We start from the raw sequence: 20157 nt of genomic DNA on the forward strand, positions 1-20157 counted from the left end.
AATTATGCAGCGTACATTCGCACATGAGCAGATATCAACATTTATAATAGAGGGATTGCTGCCACATAATATCAATTTTCGTAGATGGTAACCAACAGTGAATCACTCATCCCTCTTGGCAGTCTACTCTAATTACTCTCAGGCTTCCATAAACCATCTCACTAAAACCAAAGCTCATCTGTCTGTGGGCTTACTGGGGGGTTGGGGTGAAGGTAAGTGGAGTGGCGGGGGATTACAGTTTGCCTTTGGTGGAACACATCCACGACTGCAGCTATGCATATCCTATCAGCAGCTAAGCCCGTGAGTGCGGAGTGAGTCAATTCCAGGGAGCACAAACTCTATACTGTGATGTGAGAAGGAGAAGGAGGGAGTGTGACCCCGCAGTGACACGCTGGTCATGCTGTAAGCCAGCTCAAGTGGTAGACTGTCAAATGACTTGGCTTCAGGGGACGAGTCTGTGTGAGGGGAGGTGCAGGCCTGGGTGACACCTCACGAGACGGATGAGAGTCTGACCGAGCAGTCCGGATATTATCAGTGTTTAGCCAAAGATAGAAAAGTAAAAGACAGCTAGAAAAAAAAACTGAGGAAAAAAACTTAGGGATAGACAGAAGAAAAAGAGCAAGAAAGACACAGAGAAAGAAAGTAAGACAAAAACAAACGAAGGAAGAAAAAAGTAAGAAAGAAAGGAAGGTTGGAAGGATGAAAAAAGACAGAAAGAAAAAAGACAGAGAAAAAACAAAGGACAAAAAAAGAAAGAAGAAAAAGGAAAGGAAGACAAAGAAAGACAGAAAAAAGAATGAAAGAAATATACGAAGGACAGTAAGAGAGAAATAAAGAAAGAAAGAAAAAAGGAAAGGAAGAAAGAAAGACAGAAAAAAGAAAGAAACAAAGGATGAAAAAAGACAGACAGAAAGAAAAAGAGAGACATAGAGAGACAGAAAAAAGACAAAGAAAGAAATGAAGGACAAAAAAGACAGAAAAATAAAGACAGAAAGAAAGGACAAAAAAGACAGAATGAAAGAAAGACAGAAAAAAGAAAGACAGTCAGAAAGAAAGATGAAAACAGAATGAAAGACAGACACAGAAAAAAGAAAGAAAGACAGAAAGAAACAATGGACAAAAAAGACAGAAAGACAGAAAAAAGATAAATAAATATAGGAAGGACAAGAAAGAAAGAAAGAAAGAAAGAAAGAAAGACAGAATTAAAGAAAGACAGCAAGAAAGAAAGTCAGAAAGAAAGATGAAAACAGAATCGAAGGACAAAAAGACAGAAAGACAGAAAAAAGAAAGAAAGAAATATAGGAAGGACAAGAAATAAATAAAGATAGAAAAAGAAAGACAAATAGAAAGACAGAAAAAGACAAAGAACTGAAGACAGTGAAAAAAGACAGGAAGAAAGATAGAAAGAAAAAGAGACAAAAAGAAAGAAAGAAAGAAAGAAAGAAAGAAAGAAAGAAAGAAAGAAAGAAAGAAAGAAAGAAAGAAAGAAAGTGCTGACAAAAGACAAACCCAGTGAGTTATTCTAACCTGCAGCTCACGGTCAGTGGAGCAGTCCAATAAACTCTGCTGAGAAAACGCATGAGAAGCAGAATGAGGAGACGCAGCAGACGAATGGACCGAGACTGTTTAATAATTTATTAAATACAGCATATTACACTCATGGTGATAATGTGCATATACTGGTAATTATACTACAGAGACCATTTTTTAATTTAAAATCTTATTGCTGCACACATTTTTTCTTCTTCTTTTAATGTAGTGTACAAAATGAAATGCAGCATCTATATGAAAAACAACCAAACATGTCCTTTGTGCTACAGAAGTGGTGTTAAGGTGCAGGACATGATGACGCTGATGAGACACATGCTACTCAATGGACAACTTGGCAGAACAAACAGACACCAAAATTCCACACGAACAGGAAGTCAAAAATCCCTCGTGCGGTGCATTACTGAAAGCCTGGCTGCCACGCCGGATCTGATCGTTTCATCGATGCCAACTCATGCACGGTAGCCAGCCCCTTGATCATTGTTGGCGAAACAGAACCAGAAGCGACTGACAACCAGGTTTCTTACCAATACTTTGCATAAAGCAACATCCAGCACTTCAAACAGCCACATATGTACACTCTCCGTCTTCCTGTGTACATTACTTCATTCACATTACTGTATCTAGCACCCTCGGACTTACTTACAGAACTAACCACCGACATTTTCACAAAGAAAACCTCATGGAATTCATATACTGCTCTGTCTGGCCTTTGGGATATACTTTCATATATCGAATGAAATGAAGTGCCTGGCATTAAGGAATTAGAGGCATGGTAGTATCAACTAAAATAGTGCAATTTCACATTCCTTGTCATTAATGAATTATTCTCCGTATAATACATTTGTAGAACTATTTGGTGTGCGTAAAGGTAGAATGTGTGAACATAAAAGTGCATGCAGAAGGTTAATGGAAGGAGAAGATTGACATTTTGGGGAATATGCTCATTTGCGTTCTTCCGGAGAGCTGGATGAGAAGATTGACACCGCTCTCACGTCTGTACAATAAATATGAGACTCTATCTTAGCATAAAGACTGGAGGCAGAGGGAAACAGCTCAGCTCTGGGGTTAAAAAAAAATCTGTTTGTAGGTGGATTTTCTCATTCATTCATTTTCCATAACTGCTTATCCTGTTAAGGGTCGCGGGGGGGCTGGAGCCTATCCCAGCTGACGTTGGGTGAGAGGCAGGGTTCACCCTGGACAGGTTACCAGACTGTCACAGGGCTGACACATAGAGACAGACAACCACTCACGCTTATAGTCAACAACTGACTGAGAACCCGAAGAAAACCCACGCTGACTTGGGGAGAACCTGCAAACTCTGCACAGAAGGGCCCAAGCCGACCGGCCAGTTCGAACCTGGAACACTCTTGCTGTGAGGTGACAACGCTAACCACTGCACCAGAACGCAGAATCTGAAGGCAAGTGTTCGGGTTTCTGTTCATAGTCAAGAGTAGTATCAAACGATCGTTAAGAGGCTTTTGGTTGCATGTAGGTAAACAGAGCACATGAAGAAGAAAAGGTGGGCAGGAGGTGGAATGCACTGGCCAAAGTGCATCCATCCATCTATCGAAACTCATCGGCCACTGTCTGACAGGGATTTACCTTTTTAAAAAATCTATCTGCATTCATATTCACATATCTGTTTATAGAGATCATCCATTTTAACTTTTAAAGTTAAAAGGCACAGAGACAATTTTACATGCCTTCATCTCTTCTCACCTCGATCACTGCAACAGCCTCTTTTCTTGCCTGATTTAAAAATCTATTACTCGACTCCGGACTGTACAGGATTCAGCTGCCAGGCTTTTAACCAGAACCAAGAGACGTGATCACATCACTCCAGTTTTAGCCTCTTCACACTGACTGACTGGTATGTTTTAGAATAGATTTTAAAATTTTACTGATTACTTTTAAGGCTCTTCATGGTCTCTCTCCCAGATATATCTCCGACCTCTTAGTGCCGTACACGCCAGGACGTACTTTGAGGCATCTGCTGTCAGGGCCCTGAGGCTCTTGAACAGTCTGTCCGAGTCAGTGATCTGTTGTAAGTCCCTTCTTAAAACAGACTTTTATCAGAGGGCCTTTTCTGATTTTATTCAAATTTTATTTTCATTTAAACTGTCTTTTATTTCCTCTGTTTTTATACACCAAAGTGTTTTTATCAGTTCTTTTAAAAATTCTTGTTTTCATGTCTTATCCATTTTAATTATTGACACGTAAAGCACTTTGTAATTCTGTTTTGAAATGCGCTTTCTAAATAAAATAATAAATAAATAAAATAAATTATCATTGCTCAACTCTAACTCCATTCTCCATTGCTAATTGGACAGTAAAGAATGACCGGTGCACGGAGGACAAAGTCTTGGTACTGATCCAAGCCTATATTAGCAGATATATTTTCCAGATATCCGCTGGCTACACGCTGGCTGGAAATATTGGCTGTTGCCCCCAGAGGCTAAATCATGATAAGCGCATGGGTTCCCTGATTGCCTTTAGACAGAGCCAAGCTAGCTGTGTCCCCTGGTTCTAGTCTTTATGCTAAGCTAAGCTGCCATGAAAGTGGTATCAACCTTCTTATCTAACTCTCCGCAAGAAAGCAGATGTGCGTTTTTCCCAAAATATAAAACTATTACTTTAAAGAAAAAAAACAACTGTATGTCAATAACACCTACCTTTAAACAAGGAAAACACAAACTAAATGAGACTGATTGACAAAGCAAATTTACACAGGAAGTTATGAGTAAATAAAGAAAATCCCTGAGGGCTAAAATCCTACTGCTATAAGTACTACAGGTTCATGAACAGAGATGATTGGAGTTTCATGTACAGTACTTGTGTTAACTTCAAAAGAACATTATTGCACAAGGTAATTGCAGAATTCTTTAGCTAGCTAATGCAACTAAACAAGATGGGCACAGATTCAGCTTTTCAACAGTGACATGAACAGCTATGCTCGTTTTTTTTTTTTTCTCCAATAAGCATACCACTGAGAGCATGATTACATACAATGACCTGTTAACTGCATGGAATAAATAAATGAACGTTGAACGCAACACAAACGCTGCATTCATTAAGATGTGCCCTTCAAATGAGAAAGAACATTTTTTGTTTTTTGCTTGCGGCGGGAGGAAGAATGGGACGGAAGGACGAAGGGCAAAGATAAAATAAAGTCAATGGAAGGAAGGAAATAGGTAGAACGGGATCAGGTAGAGAGGGAAGGAATAGAGGATGGATGGAATGCAGAAAGGAGGAATGAAGGGCAAGGGTGACAGAGGGTAAAAGGTCAAGGAAAGGGGTGAAGAAAGAAAAACAAAGATGTATTGAATAAAAATGAAAGGAAAAAAACATGGAATGCAGTAAGTAAAGATGGATGGCAAAAATGAAAAAAAACATTAAAGGAAGGAAGGAAAGAAAGAAGAAAGGCATACGAGAGAGAGGAAGTAAAAGTAGAGGAACACTTTGTTAAGTTCTCTTATCACGAGAGGTCTTGGAGTCCGCTGCCTTTTTCGATGACCGCCTTAGCAAACTGCTTGAAGACTCGGTCCATGTAAGTGCTCTGTCGAGGCCATAGGCCCTCGAGGAAACCAATATGGCCGCCGTGGCAGGTAATGAGCAGGGCCAGGTTGGGGTTCTGCTTCACTGCCTCCACTGGAATGGCTGTAAAAGAAGCAAAGGATTCAGGTGCTGTTTTCTTCTTCGTGGATTAGATTCTAAGGTACCCAACTCCAGTGGAGTCAGCTTTGGCTGTTCAATACTACAAATATTCAACTATTCATTCTTATTTTCCCATGTTGAGCTTGAGAGCTTGAACAGGGTTCAGCAGGATGTTCAGGGTGACACTGAAGTTCATGTAAAAAAGTCAAGTTAACCCTCACAGGTACTGCATGCTAACTATGTTATCAACGGATTGGAAATGTGCAACAACACTTGATATTAAACAAAAGCCAAAGACTGAATTGAAGTTGCTGTGAGCTATGAATTGATAGAAGATTCGGTTTCGTAGCCTAGCCTGACTGGACAAAGTTCCCGTTTATACGACAACGATTCAACTGAAAACGGTAAACTTTAGTTGCGTTTTGGCTGATCGTTTACAGAACAGCAGCGTTTTGGGTGCCTGAAAACGCAACGTTTTGAAAAGGGGTTCCAGAGTGCAATTTTTTGGAAACGGCAGCGTCTCCATTGTCATGTAAACATGCAATAAGCAGTTCCTCTGAAAACAGAGACTTTTCGCACATGCTCATTACGGTTCCAGTCACTAGGCATGTGCGAGAAAGTCGACCATCACAACAACAATGCCGAGCTCTGTTTGTGCTGCTCACCCTGTTGATTTTATCAACACTTCTCCAACAAAGTGTAGATCTACTGTAGCAACTCCACCTCATAGCGGTCCTCTCCGCTCCTCTTACCCACACTTGAGCACCCGTTCCGGCTTGAGGACTGCGGAGGTCAGGCCGGGCGGGCCCACACTGTGTATCCCAGAACAGGTGCTCAAGTGTGGGTAAGAGGAGTGGAGAGGACCAGCAATGGTAATGTATAGTTACCTGGGCTTCATCAATCAAATTACGCGTTACTACCCAACACTGATTATAACTATTTAATAAGAAAGTAGTATTTGGGTATAGCAAAAAAAAAAAACAACTTCAAGTTGCAGCCTCCGACCGAAAATTAAACGGTCCTGTAACTGGTCCTGAAACTGCAGCTTTACTTTACTCGATTTTGCGATAATTTCAATAACGTCGTCATATAAACGCGGAAGTTTTCTAAAACGCAAAGGACAGACTTTTACGTTTTTTAGAGAAACCGCTGTCGTCTAAACAGGGCCAAAGCCTCTCTTCCTCCTGGCAGCTGCCTCCTTCTCACTTGGACTCACCGTGAGTCTGTGTCTGCAACTGCCTGTACTGGAGGGCAGCGTGAAACCGAAGAGTGCTCACTCTGCAGCTAAATGTGGGGACCAAAACATCCCTAGATGTACACCACACACTGACGCAACCCAAAAAAAAACCAAAAAAAAACACACAACTGCTCGACTTGAAGAATCTCAGTCAACTGAGGGGTCTCCAACCTCTGATTTGAATCTCTGACTTTGAGCGGGCAGTCATACTAGATTCTTGATGCCACCATATTAGGAGTGCCAGTAAAGTCAGACTGCACAGAAAAGCTGAGGTTGCTGGGACTCACCATGAGATGGGGAAAAGACATCATCAGCGGCGTTCAGACACAGCATTGGCACCTGCACAGATTTCAGCCTGTGGACAGGACTGGCATCATGGTAGTAGTCATCATTGGTAGGATAACCAAACATTATGGAGGTGAACCTCTCGTCAAACTCACGAATGGTCTTTGCCTGTAAGGAGCGAGTTAAGGGATTCAATTTTGGCTACTTTGTTTAACTATGATAGCATTTATAGCAAAGTGTTGCTAAAAATAATCCCGACCTTCATGACATGATCGATGTCGTAACACTTTTCAAGCACTGGTCTGTGTCTGCGGGGGAGATTGAAAATAAAAGTGTCACTGACTAATGTTAGGTGAAATGATTTGCATCTCAATATGTCCCTCGAAAACGCTGACAAGGCTGTAACAACATAATGAAACAACAATGGAGCTCAACTTTCAAAGTAGTACTACAAAAGCATTACTTTGCATTGACATCATACACAGATTGAAATATATCGAAGGTATTTTCTAATACACTGTGTTCGTCAGATAACAAATAAAAAATATACACCAGCAGTCAAGTGTTTTTGCCAGGAACTGCAAAAAGCAAACCTTTGATGAACACATAAAAATAAATACGTAAAACCCAGTTCAAGCTCCCGAGATGTTCAGCCTCTAGCACTAGCAGTGAGTTAGCGGCTGCGTTAATCCCGCTGTGGCCCCGGCTGACCTGTGCACAGAGGCTTGTAGGCAGCTGGTGAGGTAGGAGTTGAAGAGGAAGCGGTCCAGGGGTTTTTCCAGTGAAGCGGTGCACTCAAACACATCCCAGCCTGCTGAGAAGACGACGACCCCCCTCAGACAGGTCTCCCGGCCCTTGCGACCCAAGTAGTTGGCAAGCATCATCCTGAACATGGAGGGAGGGCGAGAGGAAGGGACAGATGGGGGGAAAACAGGGATTGGAACATGTTCCATTTCTGACCAATCCTTCACTTCATGGGATTAATGCAGTGCAGTATAAAAACACCTTCTTTGGCATGCTGCACTGAACCACCGGGGCCATGATAAAGCACTGAATATAGCCTAAACGATACTGGGTTTCTGAGGCCAATACCCAAAATAATAATGAAAAAAAAAACTGAAATGAAATTCTAATATCAGGTATTTTCACTTCTATAAACCCGTACGAATTGTGACAGTAGAATATTTATAGCAAACCCCAAACTCTATGCTGCACAGAGAGAAAGTTAGACTCACTAGAATTACATCTTCTGCCTATCTTGTCCTTCAGGTGACATTTTGCATAAACTAATCACAAATAAGCTGAATTAGAGAATGTGAGTGAGTTCTGAGTAGTTTCCTAATGCTGGATTATGTTAAATCAGGGGATTTCTGGGCATTGCAGTTCACATCTTCTAGTTGCAAGTTGCCACTGAGTCACCAACCGAAGTGTGTAGTTGTCTTGTAAAGCTTCGAAGGTTCAGTAGGTAACTTATATAAAAATAACAGTTTTGTCATATTTGCTGTCGCTGTATCCGGACTGTAGTACATGAGACAGATAATCTCTGAAAATGAATCATGTCCCTCTGGCTCCTCGTAGTGATCCTAATGGCATTTGCAAGAGTCCGCCACGCCTGAACGAAAACAACCAATCAGAGGCAGGAGGAGTCTTTTAGGACGTGCACATGCTGCATCTTTAACCGCCTTGTAAAACATGAGGTCGGGCGCTAGGTGTTATTTTTGTGTCTTTTTTGAGCCAGCTTTTAAGAGCACAGCAGCAGGTTGTGTCTGAGTTTGCAAAGCAACCTTAACAAGCACCGCATTGTAGCCTATCTACCTGGAATCCTGAGTGCAGAGCTGATCTTCTTCCAGGTGCTCTTTGCGTGTAGCCCTATTGTGTGTGGGCATATCATCTGTTAGGCTCGCGTGACCAGCCTCCCTTACTTTGGAATGGGAGTCTGGGGACATTCATCTTTCGTTTTGTAATAGAAATGGGCGGGGATATCCAGACCATGTGACGGCGTTGCCATAGGTGTGGCACGTGTGTTACATGTAACAGAGACGTTGCAGCTCTGCAATATAGCTGAATCAAATGAAATCATATCCATTTTAATCTCTTCTTGCGATGCACTGAACACTTCCTTTTCTGTTGTACTACGGACAACAATTTGGGGAACAGCAATTCCAGTGTAGGCGGGTGTAAGGCAAAGCTAATCAGCCATTGGTCAAGGAAATACACGGATTTGGATCCAATCACATCACTGCTGCTGGGAGCCGCGCTAGTTCTATTACAACTTTCCTATGGGAATGTCCACAGACGACAGAGTCAGCCAGGGTGCTGACGTCATCGGCGTCTGTGTAAGAGACTAATCGTCTGTGGGACAGATGAAAAGCTTTGGCAGCCCTGCACCAAAATGATCGACTTTTCCAAATTTACCACAGACTGATATTTACAGAAGAAGGGAAAGACATCTGGAAGCTGTGATTGGTTGATCCTGGTGCGCACTGCTGCGTTCCAAAAGCTGAACTCACACAGCTGTTGTTGAAAAATAGCCGCTTGGGAACACGTGCACCTCAACGGTGTTGCTCTGGCGTTTGAGTGCACCTGCCACACGTCCTCATTGAAAACAATGAATTTGAGCGCACAAAAAACGCAGCATGTGTAAGGCAGCTGTCAATCACTTCTTATGCACATTCTTTGCTTCCAACAATAGAAGAAGACCAAGGCCAAAAAGCTTGCTTTGAATTTAACTTTTACAGGAGCAGGCCGGCATCGTTCCTGATTGGTTGTTTTCATTCAGGCGCGGTGCATTCTTGCAAATGCCATTAGAGGCGCCAGGAGAAGTCAGAGGAACATGATTTGCTGCAGATTTTCTGTCTCGCGTACTACTGTTAAGATTTAGTTACATTTTCAGCACATATGAGAAAAAGTTATTTTTTATACCAACTGTGGCTTTAAGTCTGAGATTTGTTAGCAGCGTCACCGCCAGTACTGAAATATCCAGTCAGCTGTTAGTGAATGGCTTCATTACCCGCCCATTGATACTCCAGCAGCCATGATTGGAGCAGCTTCATTCGTCCTTTGGATGTGCTCAATAACAGTCTCCAGATCCTCTGTGTTGGCTGCACAGTAGGTCCTCGGGGTCTGGGTGAGACAGTACGACAACAGAGTCTATGTTAAATGTTAATAGCTGCAAACATTGCACTGCATTTTCAATTAACTTGCTGCTTTATGCTTTTGTACCACATTGGGTGAATATTAAAAAACTAACTGTAAAAATCTTTGGCGAATACGACATAACATAAGTAGACATGTGTGAGACACAAAGATACGACACGTGCAGTAGATAAAGACAGACATGCACATGTAGACACAAAGAGCTTACAGATTAATGTGTACCAGACAGTCTCCCTGGGTAACACCAGGACCTTTGTTATTTACAGGGACAGATAGCAGCAAAGACAGCAGACATATAGACTCTATCACTGTTGCTACACACGTGCCGTTTTCAGCTCGTGGTATTTTCCATCTTTTGGGAGGATCAGTTTTTGTTATGTGCTGGTGGTGTACAGTAATGCAAGGTGTTCTGACAGAACTCAATCAAAATTTAAGGCAAATCAAACTAGAGCTGAAATGATTGGTTGATAAATTGATTTGGCGATGTACAGAAAATAAATCTGCAACTATCTTGGTGGCCGATGAATCATTTCAGTCTTTTTTTTTTAACCAAAACTGCCAAATATTTACTGGTTTTAGCTTCTCAATTGCAAATACTTCATGTTTTCCTTAGTCTTGTGCATTAAGCTGAATATCTTTGGGTTTGGGACTGTTGTTCAGACAAAACAAGGTATTTAAACATCTAGCATCTACAACATCCAGCAGGGACGGAACTCCTTTATGATTCCTTGAATCTACATTGCACAAAGGCTGCCATCCCAGTCATAAAGTAGAAGGGATCACAGTGTCATTGTTTCTAACACTGAGGACTGCCTGGTGCAGACTGGCTCCCCGGCAGCTGCACCAGCTCCACTGCTTTAATGGATGAAGGATTGGCTTTCTACGCAAGGGATTGTGGGTTTAAGTCCTACGAGGAGTATGTAGCAGAGTGGTGCAGAGAAAATGTACTGGGCTCATAACCATGAGGTTGATGGATGGAAACAATCCTCTGACATGTCATTAGTCTTTGGGTTTTGGTTGGACAAAACAAGATGATTGAAGACGTCACCTTGGGATCGCAACAATAATCGTTAGGTGTAACCCTGAGCTTCAAACAGCCAGTACAATTCACTATACCGCCTTTAAAATGCAAACAGCAATTATGCAGTTGGTAATTTATGTTGTTATGACGATATGTTTTGCTCCAAGTTGTGTTTTACACTGTCAGAGGTGTGAGGTATCACCCCAGACATCCACCGCACTGCAGGAGTGAGGCCACACTCATTATAAATCAGTGAAGGTGTGGACAGAGGATTTATTTTTAAGTCTGTAACTTGCTGTATATAAATGGAATTGTTATTTTTGCCGGCACAAAAGAGTGAAATCTTTGTCTAATGTTGCAACAGTATATCATTATTATTTATTCAGGCTCTGATGCTGATGAACACTGAACACTGTTCTGTGATTTTTGGGAGAAGGGGGAGAATCCATTTCAACTTGAAACAGTTTGTCAGGCAGAGCAGGTTACTTAACATTACAAAACAAAACCAGCTCCAACTCAAAGGAGCCCATTTAACAAGTCCAACTTCTCAGGCTGCAGTTGACTCCTCAGCTCTCCAAAACCCTTCATTAAGATTCAAGCAGAAACACAGGCGAAGTAAATTCCTGTTTTCCTACTCTCTTACGGTTCCTCTCATCGGCCTGCACAACTTCTGGACTCCGCAGTCAAACAGCTGAACTTACAAACTGAATTATACTATGTAAAGATGTTTCAAAGAAAAATATAATACCAATAGCTGGGGTAAATATTTGAGCAGACCTAAAGTTCTGCAGTGCAAAGCTACTCCACAGGAAAGTGTAATGTAATTGGCTTTTTACGAGTTCTAGAAATAGGGCACTAGCACTCAGGACAGTCTTTGAGGCAGGGGGCATCTTTCACACAGCGGGTCATTCTAAACTAAAGCACTGGCCTATTTAAACAATGGACGATATTCACACTAACTGGACACGGAGAAAACACTCACAGGAGCATACAAATGCTACACCATTTGCATAGAATATAGCACAATTCCCGAGTGAAATGAGGGAGAAAAGTCCCGTCTTACCCCCACCACTTGGTGCAGTGCCAAGGTTATTGAGTTTAAACTTCTTTTTTTTTTTAAATCAGTGGACAGCTGAGCCAACTAAATTCTGGCTATGACCTAGAATACAGGTTTGAATCAAACTGACACTGGACACTTTGCTTTAGTGTCACTTTTACCCTTTTTTTATGCAGCTGAGACAGAATACGACAAAGACAACAGCAGGTCACAGATCAGCAACTGATTCAGATTTACATCCACTAAGAGGAACATTAGATTGATTGTGGGCAATCCCTGCCTGTAATGAAACACCATTTGTGCTATGAATGAGATCTCTGTATGGTGGCGAAGTGGTATGATTAGATCAGGGTGATACAGGCGTCCGTAAAGAGCATGCCTCTGTTCCAAAGACGTGAAGAGAGAGAGGGGGAGACATAAAACACAGCAGGCACGCTATGCGCTATCAGAGCCCAGGCCCATTTTGTTGGCTAAATATACCCGGGTGTAAGAGGACAGATTAAGCCAGGTGTCAGAACAGCACGTGCTTGATGAGGTCATATTTCTGTGGATCGGCATTAAAATACAGTATCTGCCTGCAACTTAATCCCTGCTGTGCAACAACATTGTCTGTGCAGCATCCGCTTAGGCTCCCTGTGGGCTCTGTGACACGTGTGGAATAGACGTGCTCTGCGCTGGCTGAAGCAGTGAAAAGGACAACTCCACGGGGAAGCTGTCACACTGACAAATGGAAAAACCAACTGGCCCTCATCCTTTTTATCCTGTATACATGTCTGTCTTTTTGAATATGGACAAGACAACTGTAGACATGAAATATCAAAGAATAACAGGCTGAAAACAAGCAGCAACCTTGGACACGGGAATGTCCAAAAACTGCAGTTCCTCTAATGGCCACTTGGGGCTGGCTGCAAAAGTGAGTCAATCCTCATTGGCCTCACGTTAAAATGCCAAACCTTGCAGCTGAAATTAACATGCTCACAGCCTGGTACAGTAAAGGTTTGGTCTCTAAAACTAATTTCGCCTTTCACGACAACTGGAGTGGCGTGAATTTTTTAATAACTCACCCATTTACATTTTATTAGGGCTTGAAGTTATGCAAATTAACGACATGGCCCCTCTGAGTGAAAGTTGGGTGCTGTCTGTAACAAGTCTCTACCAAAGCGACAATGTTATTCAGGCAATGTAACCATGGCGTAACCCCGGATTCAAAGAGTATTGGCGTAGCTGTAGCTGCTGTCGTTATTTCAGCATGTTTTCGGTTAATTAAAGTTAATTGTAATATTTTGCTCACCTGAAAAAGTCTTGTTCGGAGTTTAGTTTTAATAAAAGACCCTCTAAGGGTCACATCCTAGAAACACCCCTGCATTCAGCAAAGGCTGAAAATACGCAAGTTGAGTATCTCTGCCCAAAGAAGTCAGATGTTCAATTTTCCGGTGCGTACATTTTGTTTTATCGGTTTTAAGCCAGTTATTTGGAAGTGGAAAATAGTATTAGCATAAGCATTATTGCAGTTAACCACAGACCATTAATGCACCATGCTAACCAAGGTAGCAGTTATCATTACGCCTCGTTTCCACTTAGGTATGTGACTGGTGTCTGTAGATCTGTAAATATGCGGCTGATGCTTCTAGTGTCCAACGCAAGCAAGTGCATTTCTTTACGTATGGATAGACAGCTGATAGAAACTACATGTGGCTGTGGCGAAGGGGCTAATTTTGTCTGTTTTTTGGCATCCAGTAGTTTGAATATCCGTTTGGATTTCCGTTTTCGACAATCAACACAGGCATCTGAACTGAAGGAAATAGCCAGTGAGCCAGTTAGCAGCCTGTTAGCTAAGTTAGCACACTGTCATACTGTCTCTCCAAAATCCACTGCAAAAGTAAAACATTTTTAAAATACTCCGGACCGAAATATTACAAAGGAGAGGAGCATAGGAATGAATGGATTGCGGTTGCCTCGTCTCCGTACACATAAGTAAGTGGAAACAAGGCATTAGGGTTCATCCAAAAATGGTCACTCCAAAGATCCAAGTTTCCACTGCCAAAATGCCAAACTCAAGGCTTCAAAATGGGAGTCCACAAACAAATGGGTAATGTCACGGTGGCTACGTTCACTATTTTTATACAGTCTGTGGTTAAAAACTATGACACAGGTTAGATACTTACCAGCAGCGTTTCACCAGAAACTCCTCTGTTGTTGAAAACCACGCATCTGAAATACACAAAAACAGGTACTAAATTATTACAGTCTCAGACATGAGTCCTTTAACCACTTTATATATTGACTGTAGCTACAACAAGTTCAGATAGAGATGAAACAATTAATGGTGGTCGATCAACAGAAAATAAATCAGCAACTTGTATTTTCTGCTTTACTTTCATATATAATTACAAACTGCATATCTTTGTGCTTCTGACTCATGGACAGACAGAACAAGCAATTTGAATATATGTTGCTCAAGAAAATAAATGACAAGTTTGGGTTTGCTTTTTAATCAAAAGCATGTGTACAAGGAAGGAAACATTTACCAGCTCTGGTGAGCTTACGCTTGTTTTTTTTGTTGTCATTACAAGTTACCGACCTCCATGTTCAAGGAGCACGATGGCCCAAATTCCTTTAAACAAATGTTCCTTACTTAAAAAAAAAAAACAAAACACTGAAGTGGGGAATATGATGAGATGTGCAGAGAGGCACAGCCGTGTGAAGAGCATTCTGTTTGTACTGTGGAGCAAAGGCATCAGCATCCCTCCTCTCATCTGTTATCTGGAGTCAGAACTGCTGTTTTGGTCGGCGTAACTCAGCAGCAGGGTGGGGCTAGATGGGGTGTTGGGCAGGAGGACAGAGAGGTGTGTGTGTGTGTGTGTGTGTGTGTGTGTGTGTGTGTGGGTGTGTGTGTGTGTGGGTGTGTATGTGTGTGTGGGAGGTTGCTTAAACACACACTGCAGCACAGACTCGGAAGCTGGTCTGAGCTAAGCTGCAAAGCTTGTACCGGGATAAGCTGTAATTCATTAAGCTACACAGACAGGGGTGAGGGGTGGAAGATGCTGAGTTTGCCGGCTCTCTTCCCATGCCTTCCCAAATCTGGGTGAAAGAATGAGTGCAGAGACACAGAGAAAGGGCCTATTGGAGAGGGAGAAAGGGGGGAAAAACTGCCTCACTCTGCAACTCTTCGAGCCTGTGCTACGTTTGGCTATTTACAAAAAAGCAGCTCTTGACACAGAGCTTAGCTGCCCACTTTATTTGTGCACTTCACCTTAAATAACCCCAAGTCCCTGGCACTCATGCACCCATTATATAAAAGTTACAAAATATTCCCAAAGTGGATGTCAGGTTTTATGTTTTAATCAATATTGGTGTGGTACTCTGATTTTGATTGGATGCTAGATGAATGGTGAATCGTAGCATAAGGCACAGAGAGTGTCAGTTGTGTGATTTAGTGCCCTGAATATGTGCTCAGTGCTGGACCGCCGCCAGGTTATCCAGCCAAGACCACCCACCTATAGCCCAGATCCCGGCTCTGTTGGACCATGTGCAGGATGTAGGACTCTCGGCTGGTGCCGGTCAGACCGGGGAGGAGGAGGACTGTGGGCCTAGTGGCCGGGTCGGGATGAGAGAGGCTCTCGTCGTTGTCAAACCAATCCAAAGAGATCTGTCCTCCATCTGCTGCCTTAATAAGCTCACTGCAGAGACAAGCGAAACACGCAACTCAGCAACGAGGATCGTTCTGAATATTACCCTCTGCCTGTATCTCTATGTATCTATTTATATGTCTCATTCAAACACGTGCAAACACTCAAGCACACACAGGACAACACTGATATGATCTGCTCACTGAGTGGCCATTAAAAACTGTTAACATTTTCTAGTTTTAATCTTTGCACAATTAAAACGTTCTGTTCAGTTGCAGGTAAAGTGACTACCTCATCGTATCCGTCACAAGCACTCCCAAAGGGGAATTGGAGATGTGAGTAGAACGCTCACTTACAGCTGCCTCATTTCCCCTGTGATTATCTTGTCAGTGTACTTTGCAACACACAGCAAGTTAAGATAAGGAGGAGGGCACTGCACCACTGGGTTGTTATAGTCAATCAATTTCTGGGCTATACAACCCTAGCCTGGCAGATGAGGTCATTTAGTCCCAGCGCTAGTGCATTTTAAAACCTGCACTGCACACACACACCGCGGCCAGTGAGCCAACTTGGCTGGCCGGCGGTAAAGACATCAGCATGAAATTACAGAACCTCCATGAAATATGCACCTGAAGCTAGACTTTAAAGTCAGCGAGGGCCAATCCAGAGTGACCAGCACACAGAGTGGGAGGAGACCCGCTGCTAATCCTGCGCTCGGACAATGAGATGAGTGGAATTTCACCCTGACAGCCGACGACAAATAGGACAGTTTTCACAGTGTCCGTCCTTGGGGCAACCTTGAGTAACTTCATTATGGAGGTGGGGCGTCCTGTTGTCCCCGGAGGAAATGTGATAATAATTTCAGTGAATGTGACCACCAGTCCTACGGTGCATAATAACACACAGCTGGACTAAGGTGAATACAGTCCCTTTGCATGATGGGAATATTTGTCTCCTTGACGAAGGAGACCATCAAAAGCAGAGGCAGTGTGAATGTTACTGGGACAGACAAATTATGCGACTAATAATTCAACTGAAGAACTAAAAACTGCCACAACAACAACAAACAACAACAACAACAACAACAACAACAACAACAAACAACAACAATCCTGATCCAATGTCTCAATATGATCAAGTGTATAAACAGGAAACACAACAAAACTCTAGTTAACAGATCCAGCATAGATTTATTCCAGCTTTGGCTGATACTGGTGATTCAACAGTGCCTAACTTCACTGATTTTTAAATAATCAGTCTAAACTTTCATGTTAAGGTTGCAGTTAAGGTGTTACTTTCTCCAACCTAGCTGACAAACAACTCACACTCACCACACATAATACATGCACAAGTTATATTGTATACACACACACATACATCTAGCCCAAAACAAAGGCCATGGAAATTAAGGAATGTTTGAATACATGAAACACATTACATGAGAGTGTAACAATGAAAACTAAGTCTCTCTTAATTCATTTTAATCTCCTTTATGTCCGCAGCGGGCAAGGAATGCAGTGGCAATTAATCTTCGACAGAATGTACATTATCAAGGAGCAGGGCGGCAGGGCGGCAGGGTGGCCCGAGCCAGCATCATGGCACAAAAGATCTCTTTTTCCTCTGAGCCTCCGAGTGTTGCCTAAGAACAAGACTCGGATTTGTTACTTGGATCTGCAGTTGTGAAACAAGTAAGCAAGAAATCAAGAAACACGCAACGGCAGTTTTTTCAGTGACCAATCTAGTTTCTGAAGTTTCTTAATAAAGCGTTTCACTGCATGAAAAGTTCTGCGGCAGCATTTAATTTCTCTAGAGTGTCACAATAAGAGAGCAAATAAAAATGCACCTGCACTGTACTATGTCAATGGTGAACTTTCTAGTTTGCATGACTCATATCTCGTCTCTCACTTATCTCGTCATGGATATGTACTCTTTGACTTTTTTATGACTGCAGATTCAGGTAAGGTGTGTCTGCTTGCACGTGGAATAAAGCTTGTGTGTTGTGTTATTATGTCAGTCATAGAGAGGACTTACTTTCTGTAGACGACTCCAGGTTTGGCTGTGACAAAGGGTCTCAGCAGAGTCTGGATGCGGCTCTCCCAGCACCAAAAGGTGGGGTAGTAGGTCTCTGACACTACCGGACATTGCTCCCTCAGAAAGTGGTAGAACTTCTTGCCCCCTGAGATGAGCTGTGGCTTCTGCAAAAGACAAGTGAATGAAGTGTTTGACTAAAAAGTTACTTGTGTTTTTTCATTATTGTGACGTTATATAACATGACTCAACTGGTCCATCACTGTAATAAAACACTAAGTCATGTTTTGTTACATCATTTTGTAAAAACTATCTGCATTAAAAAGGTTTGTAAATATAACTGGTGTAATTTAGGTGAAGTTGAGAATGAGGTTCACTCCTTGTTTCACTGACTTGTATATGAAGACATAAGGAATGTAAGATGACCTCTATTTATGTATAATTTCTTTTGGGTGAAAGGTCATGAAAAATTTGAGTTTTGTTTCAGAAAGGGAACCTCTTTTGTGGCTCTTTGCCAGATTATTCTGTTTCTAGACTGAGTACTTAAATAACATGTACTTTTGATTGTTACATGAGGGCCAGGCACATGTAAGTGTGCAGGTCACAAATAAACATCAATGAATCACATAACTATTAGTCTTAAAAGTCAATTACCTTGAAAGATTAGAAAATATAACCAGTAGTCTTAAGTTATGTTTACTTTATATCTAATTAAGTTCACTTAAAATTTAGTACAGAACTACAGAACTTATATCTTACGTCAATCACATGCAAAATCCTCTCTGTCATGATCAAGTTAAGTAACTTGCTTTACTGAAGTTGCAACACAAGTTATTTCACTTGTGATTTTAACATTGCAGCAATTTCACAAAGTAAATAAAACAATCAGATATAAAGTTAACATAACTTCAGAGTAGGGCTGCAACTAATGATTATTTTCATTGTCGATTATTTCTTCAATTAGTCGACTAATCATTTTATAGAAAAATGTGTTAAAATGTTGGAAAATGTCGGTCTGTCTCTCTTTCATACTCACACCACAGGGTTTTAGTTCACCGTCACAGGAGAGTGTGTAAAGCTGCCAATATTTGAACATAAGAAGCTGCAGTAAGAGTATTTTGGGGTACTTTTGTAGTACTTTTCTATGAAAAATGACTCAAACCGATTAGTCGACTACTAAAATAGTCAATGATTATTTTAATAGTCGATTAGTCGTCAATTAGTCGACTAATCGTTGCCTTGCAGCCCTACTTCAGAGTGATAGTAATATTAATCACCTTTTTGAAGGCAATCCGTTCCAAAGATTTTACAGTGCACATCTCAAAACATACAAATGAGATGATTTCAGTTGTTGTGCATGATTAAAATGTCACAGACAGCAAGGTTGAGGCTAAAACACATCTGCATGCACCTGCATTTAAGGTCTCTACAATGCTAAATGATAATAACTCATGCATACATGCATTAGCTCTGCATAGCATATTATGGCATGGTGCTTTGTAAATTTAACAATATAGATTTGTTGCACAATTCATGCTATTAGCCACCCCTTTGTTTTAAATCATCCCACTGCAGAAAATGTTGGTCTGATGTTAATGTAGTTCATTTAATTGTAGTTTAATTCACACAGATTCAGTATTTACACCGTATGTTTGTTGTTTTGTTATCTTGATGTTGAACTCATGCATAATAAACATATTAAACGGGTGATTTATTGTTACATAAAGCCAACAATGTGAGTCTCTGCCAGCTATCACAGGATGTCACCTGAACTCACCATGCATCACACACAGAGCCTGCAGCCGGCATCTCTAGCTAACACACAGACAGTAACCGTTAATGTTAGCTTAGCTTAGAAAAAGCCGACATTAACTGTACCTGCTTCCGACGGATGGATGTGATGTAGTTACATAAGTGCAACACAATGGTGCAGATATGATTATTAATCAGTTAAATACGCTGGTTGATGCTGGTTAAATGTGCCTGACAGCCACCCCACATGTGTAAACGTTAGCCCACCGGCGGACAGATGCAGCCTAATCGAAACCTCCATCAGCAAAAGCACCGGTGGAGCATCATCATCACCCGCCTGGTGGTGATGATGATGCTCCACCTTGAAAAGCACACACACAGCGGTTTGGCGTGCACACACACGGCTACGAGGCGAACAGCAGCCCCTTTAAACGCAGGTTATAAAGCATAAGGTTACTTACCTTCGCTACTGAGAGCAGATAGTAGCAGGTGTACGCTGCGCTAAAGCCCAGCACCAGGGACAGTCCCACTCCCGACCCGAACAGCCCAACTTTCACTTGATTTTCCAGATAATGCGACAGGTCCCGAGTCAAAATGTTGAAATTGAAGTCCAGCGAGATCATTGCAAGCTCCCTGTTTGCCTCTCGTTACTGCAAGGACAGCGGCCAGCTCGGGTGAAAGTCAGCTGTGTCTGCCTGCGAGCCCACTGTGTGAAGGAGACAGTCAAGGGGACCTGATGTGGGGATATATACCGAGTGTGTGTATGTGTATGTGTGTGTATGTGTGT

At 41.9% G+C, this 20157-nt stretch overlaps 1 protein-coding gene across 1 annotated transcript; it reads right to left on the reverse strand.

Moving 5' to 3' along the window:
* Nucleotides 1-1435: 1435 nt before the first annotated feature.
* Nucleotides 1436-20157, reverse strand: abhd3 (abhydrolase domain containing 3, phospholipase). The gene is made up of 9 exons (XM_049598538.1): nt 19832-20157; nt 17622-17785; nt 15459-15641; nt 14127-14172; nt 9738-9850; nt 7439-7612; nt 6987-7035; nt 6730-6895; nt 1436-5208 (listed from the first exon to the last, which is right to left on the reverse strand). Exons 1-9 carry the CDS (start codon nt 19991-19993, stop codon nt 5027-5029), a joined length of 1239 nt encoding a protein of 412 aa, XP_049454495.1. The 5' UTR covers nt 19994-20157; the 3' UTR covers nt 1436-5026.

Source organism: Epinephelus fuscoguttatus, linkage group LG15 (genome assembly GCF_011397635.1).
Source record: "Epinephelus fuscoguttatus linkage group LG15, E.fuscoguttatus.final_Chr_v1".
Classification (NCBI taxonomy): Eukaryota; Metazoa; Chordata; class Actinopteri; order Perciformes; family Serranidae; genus Epinephelus; species Epinephelus fuscoguttatus.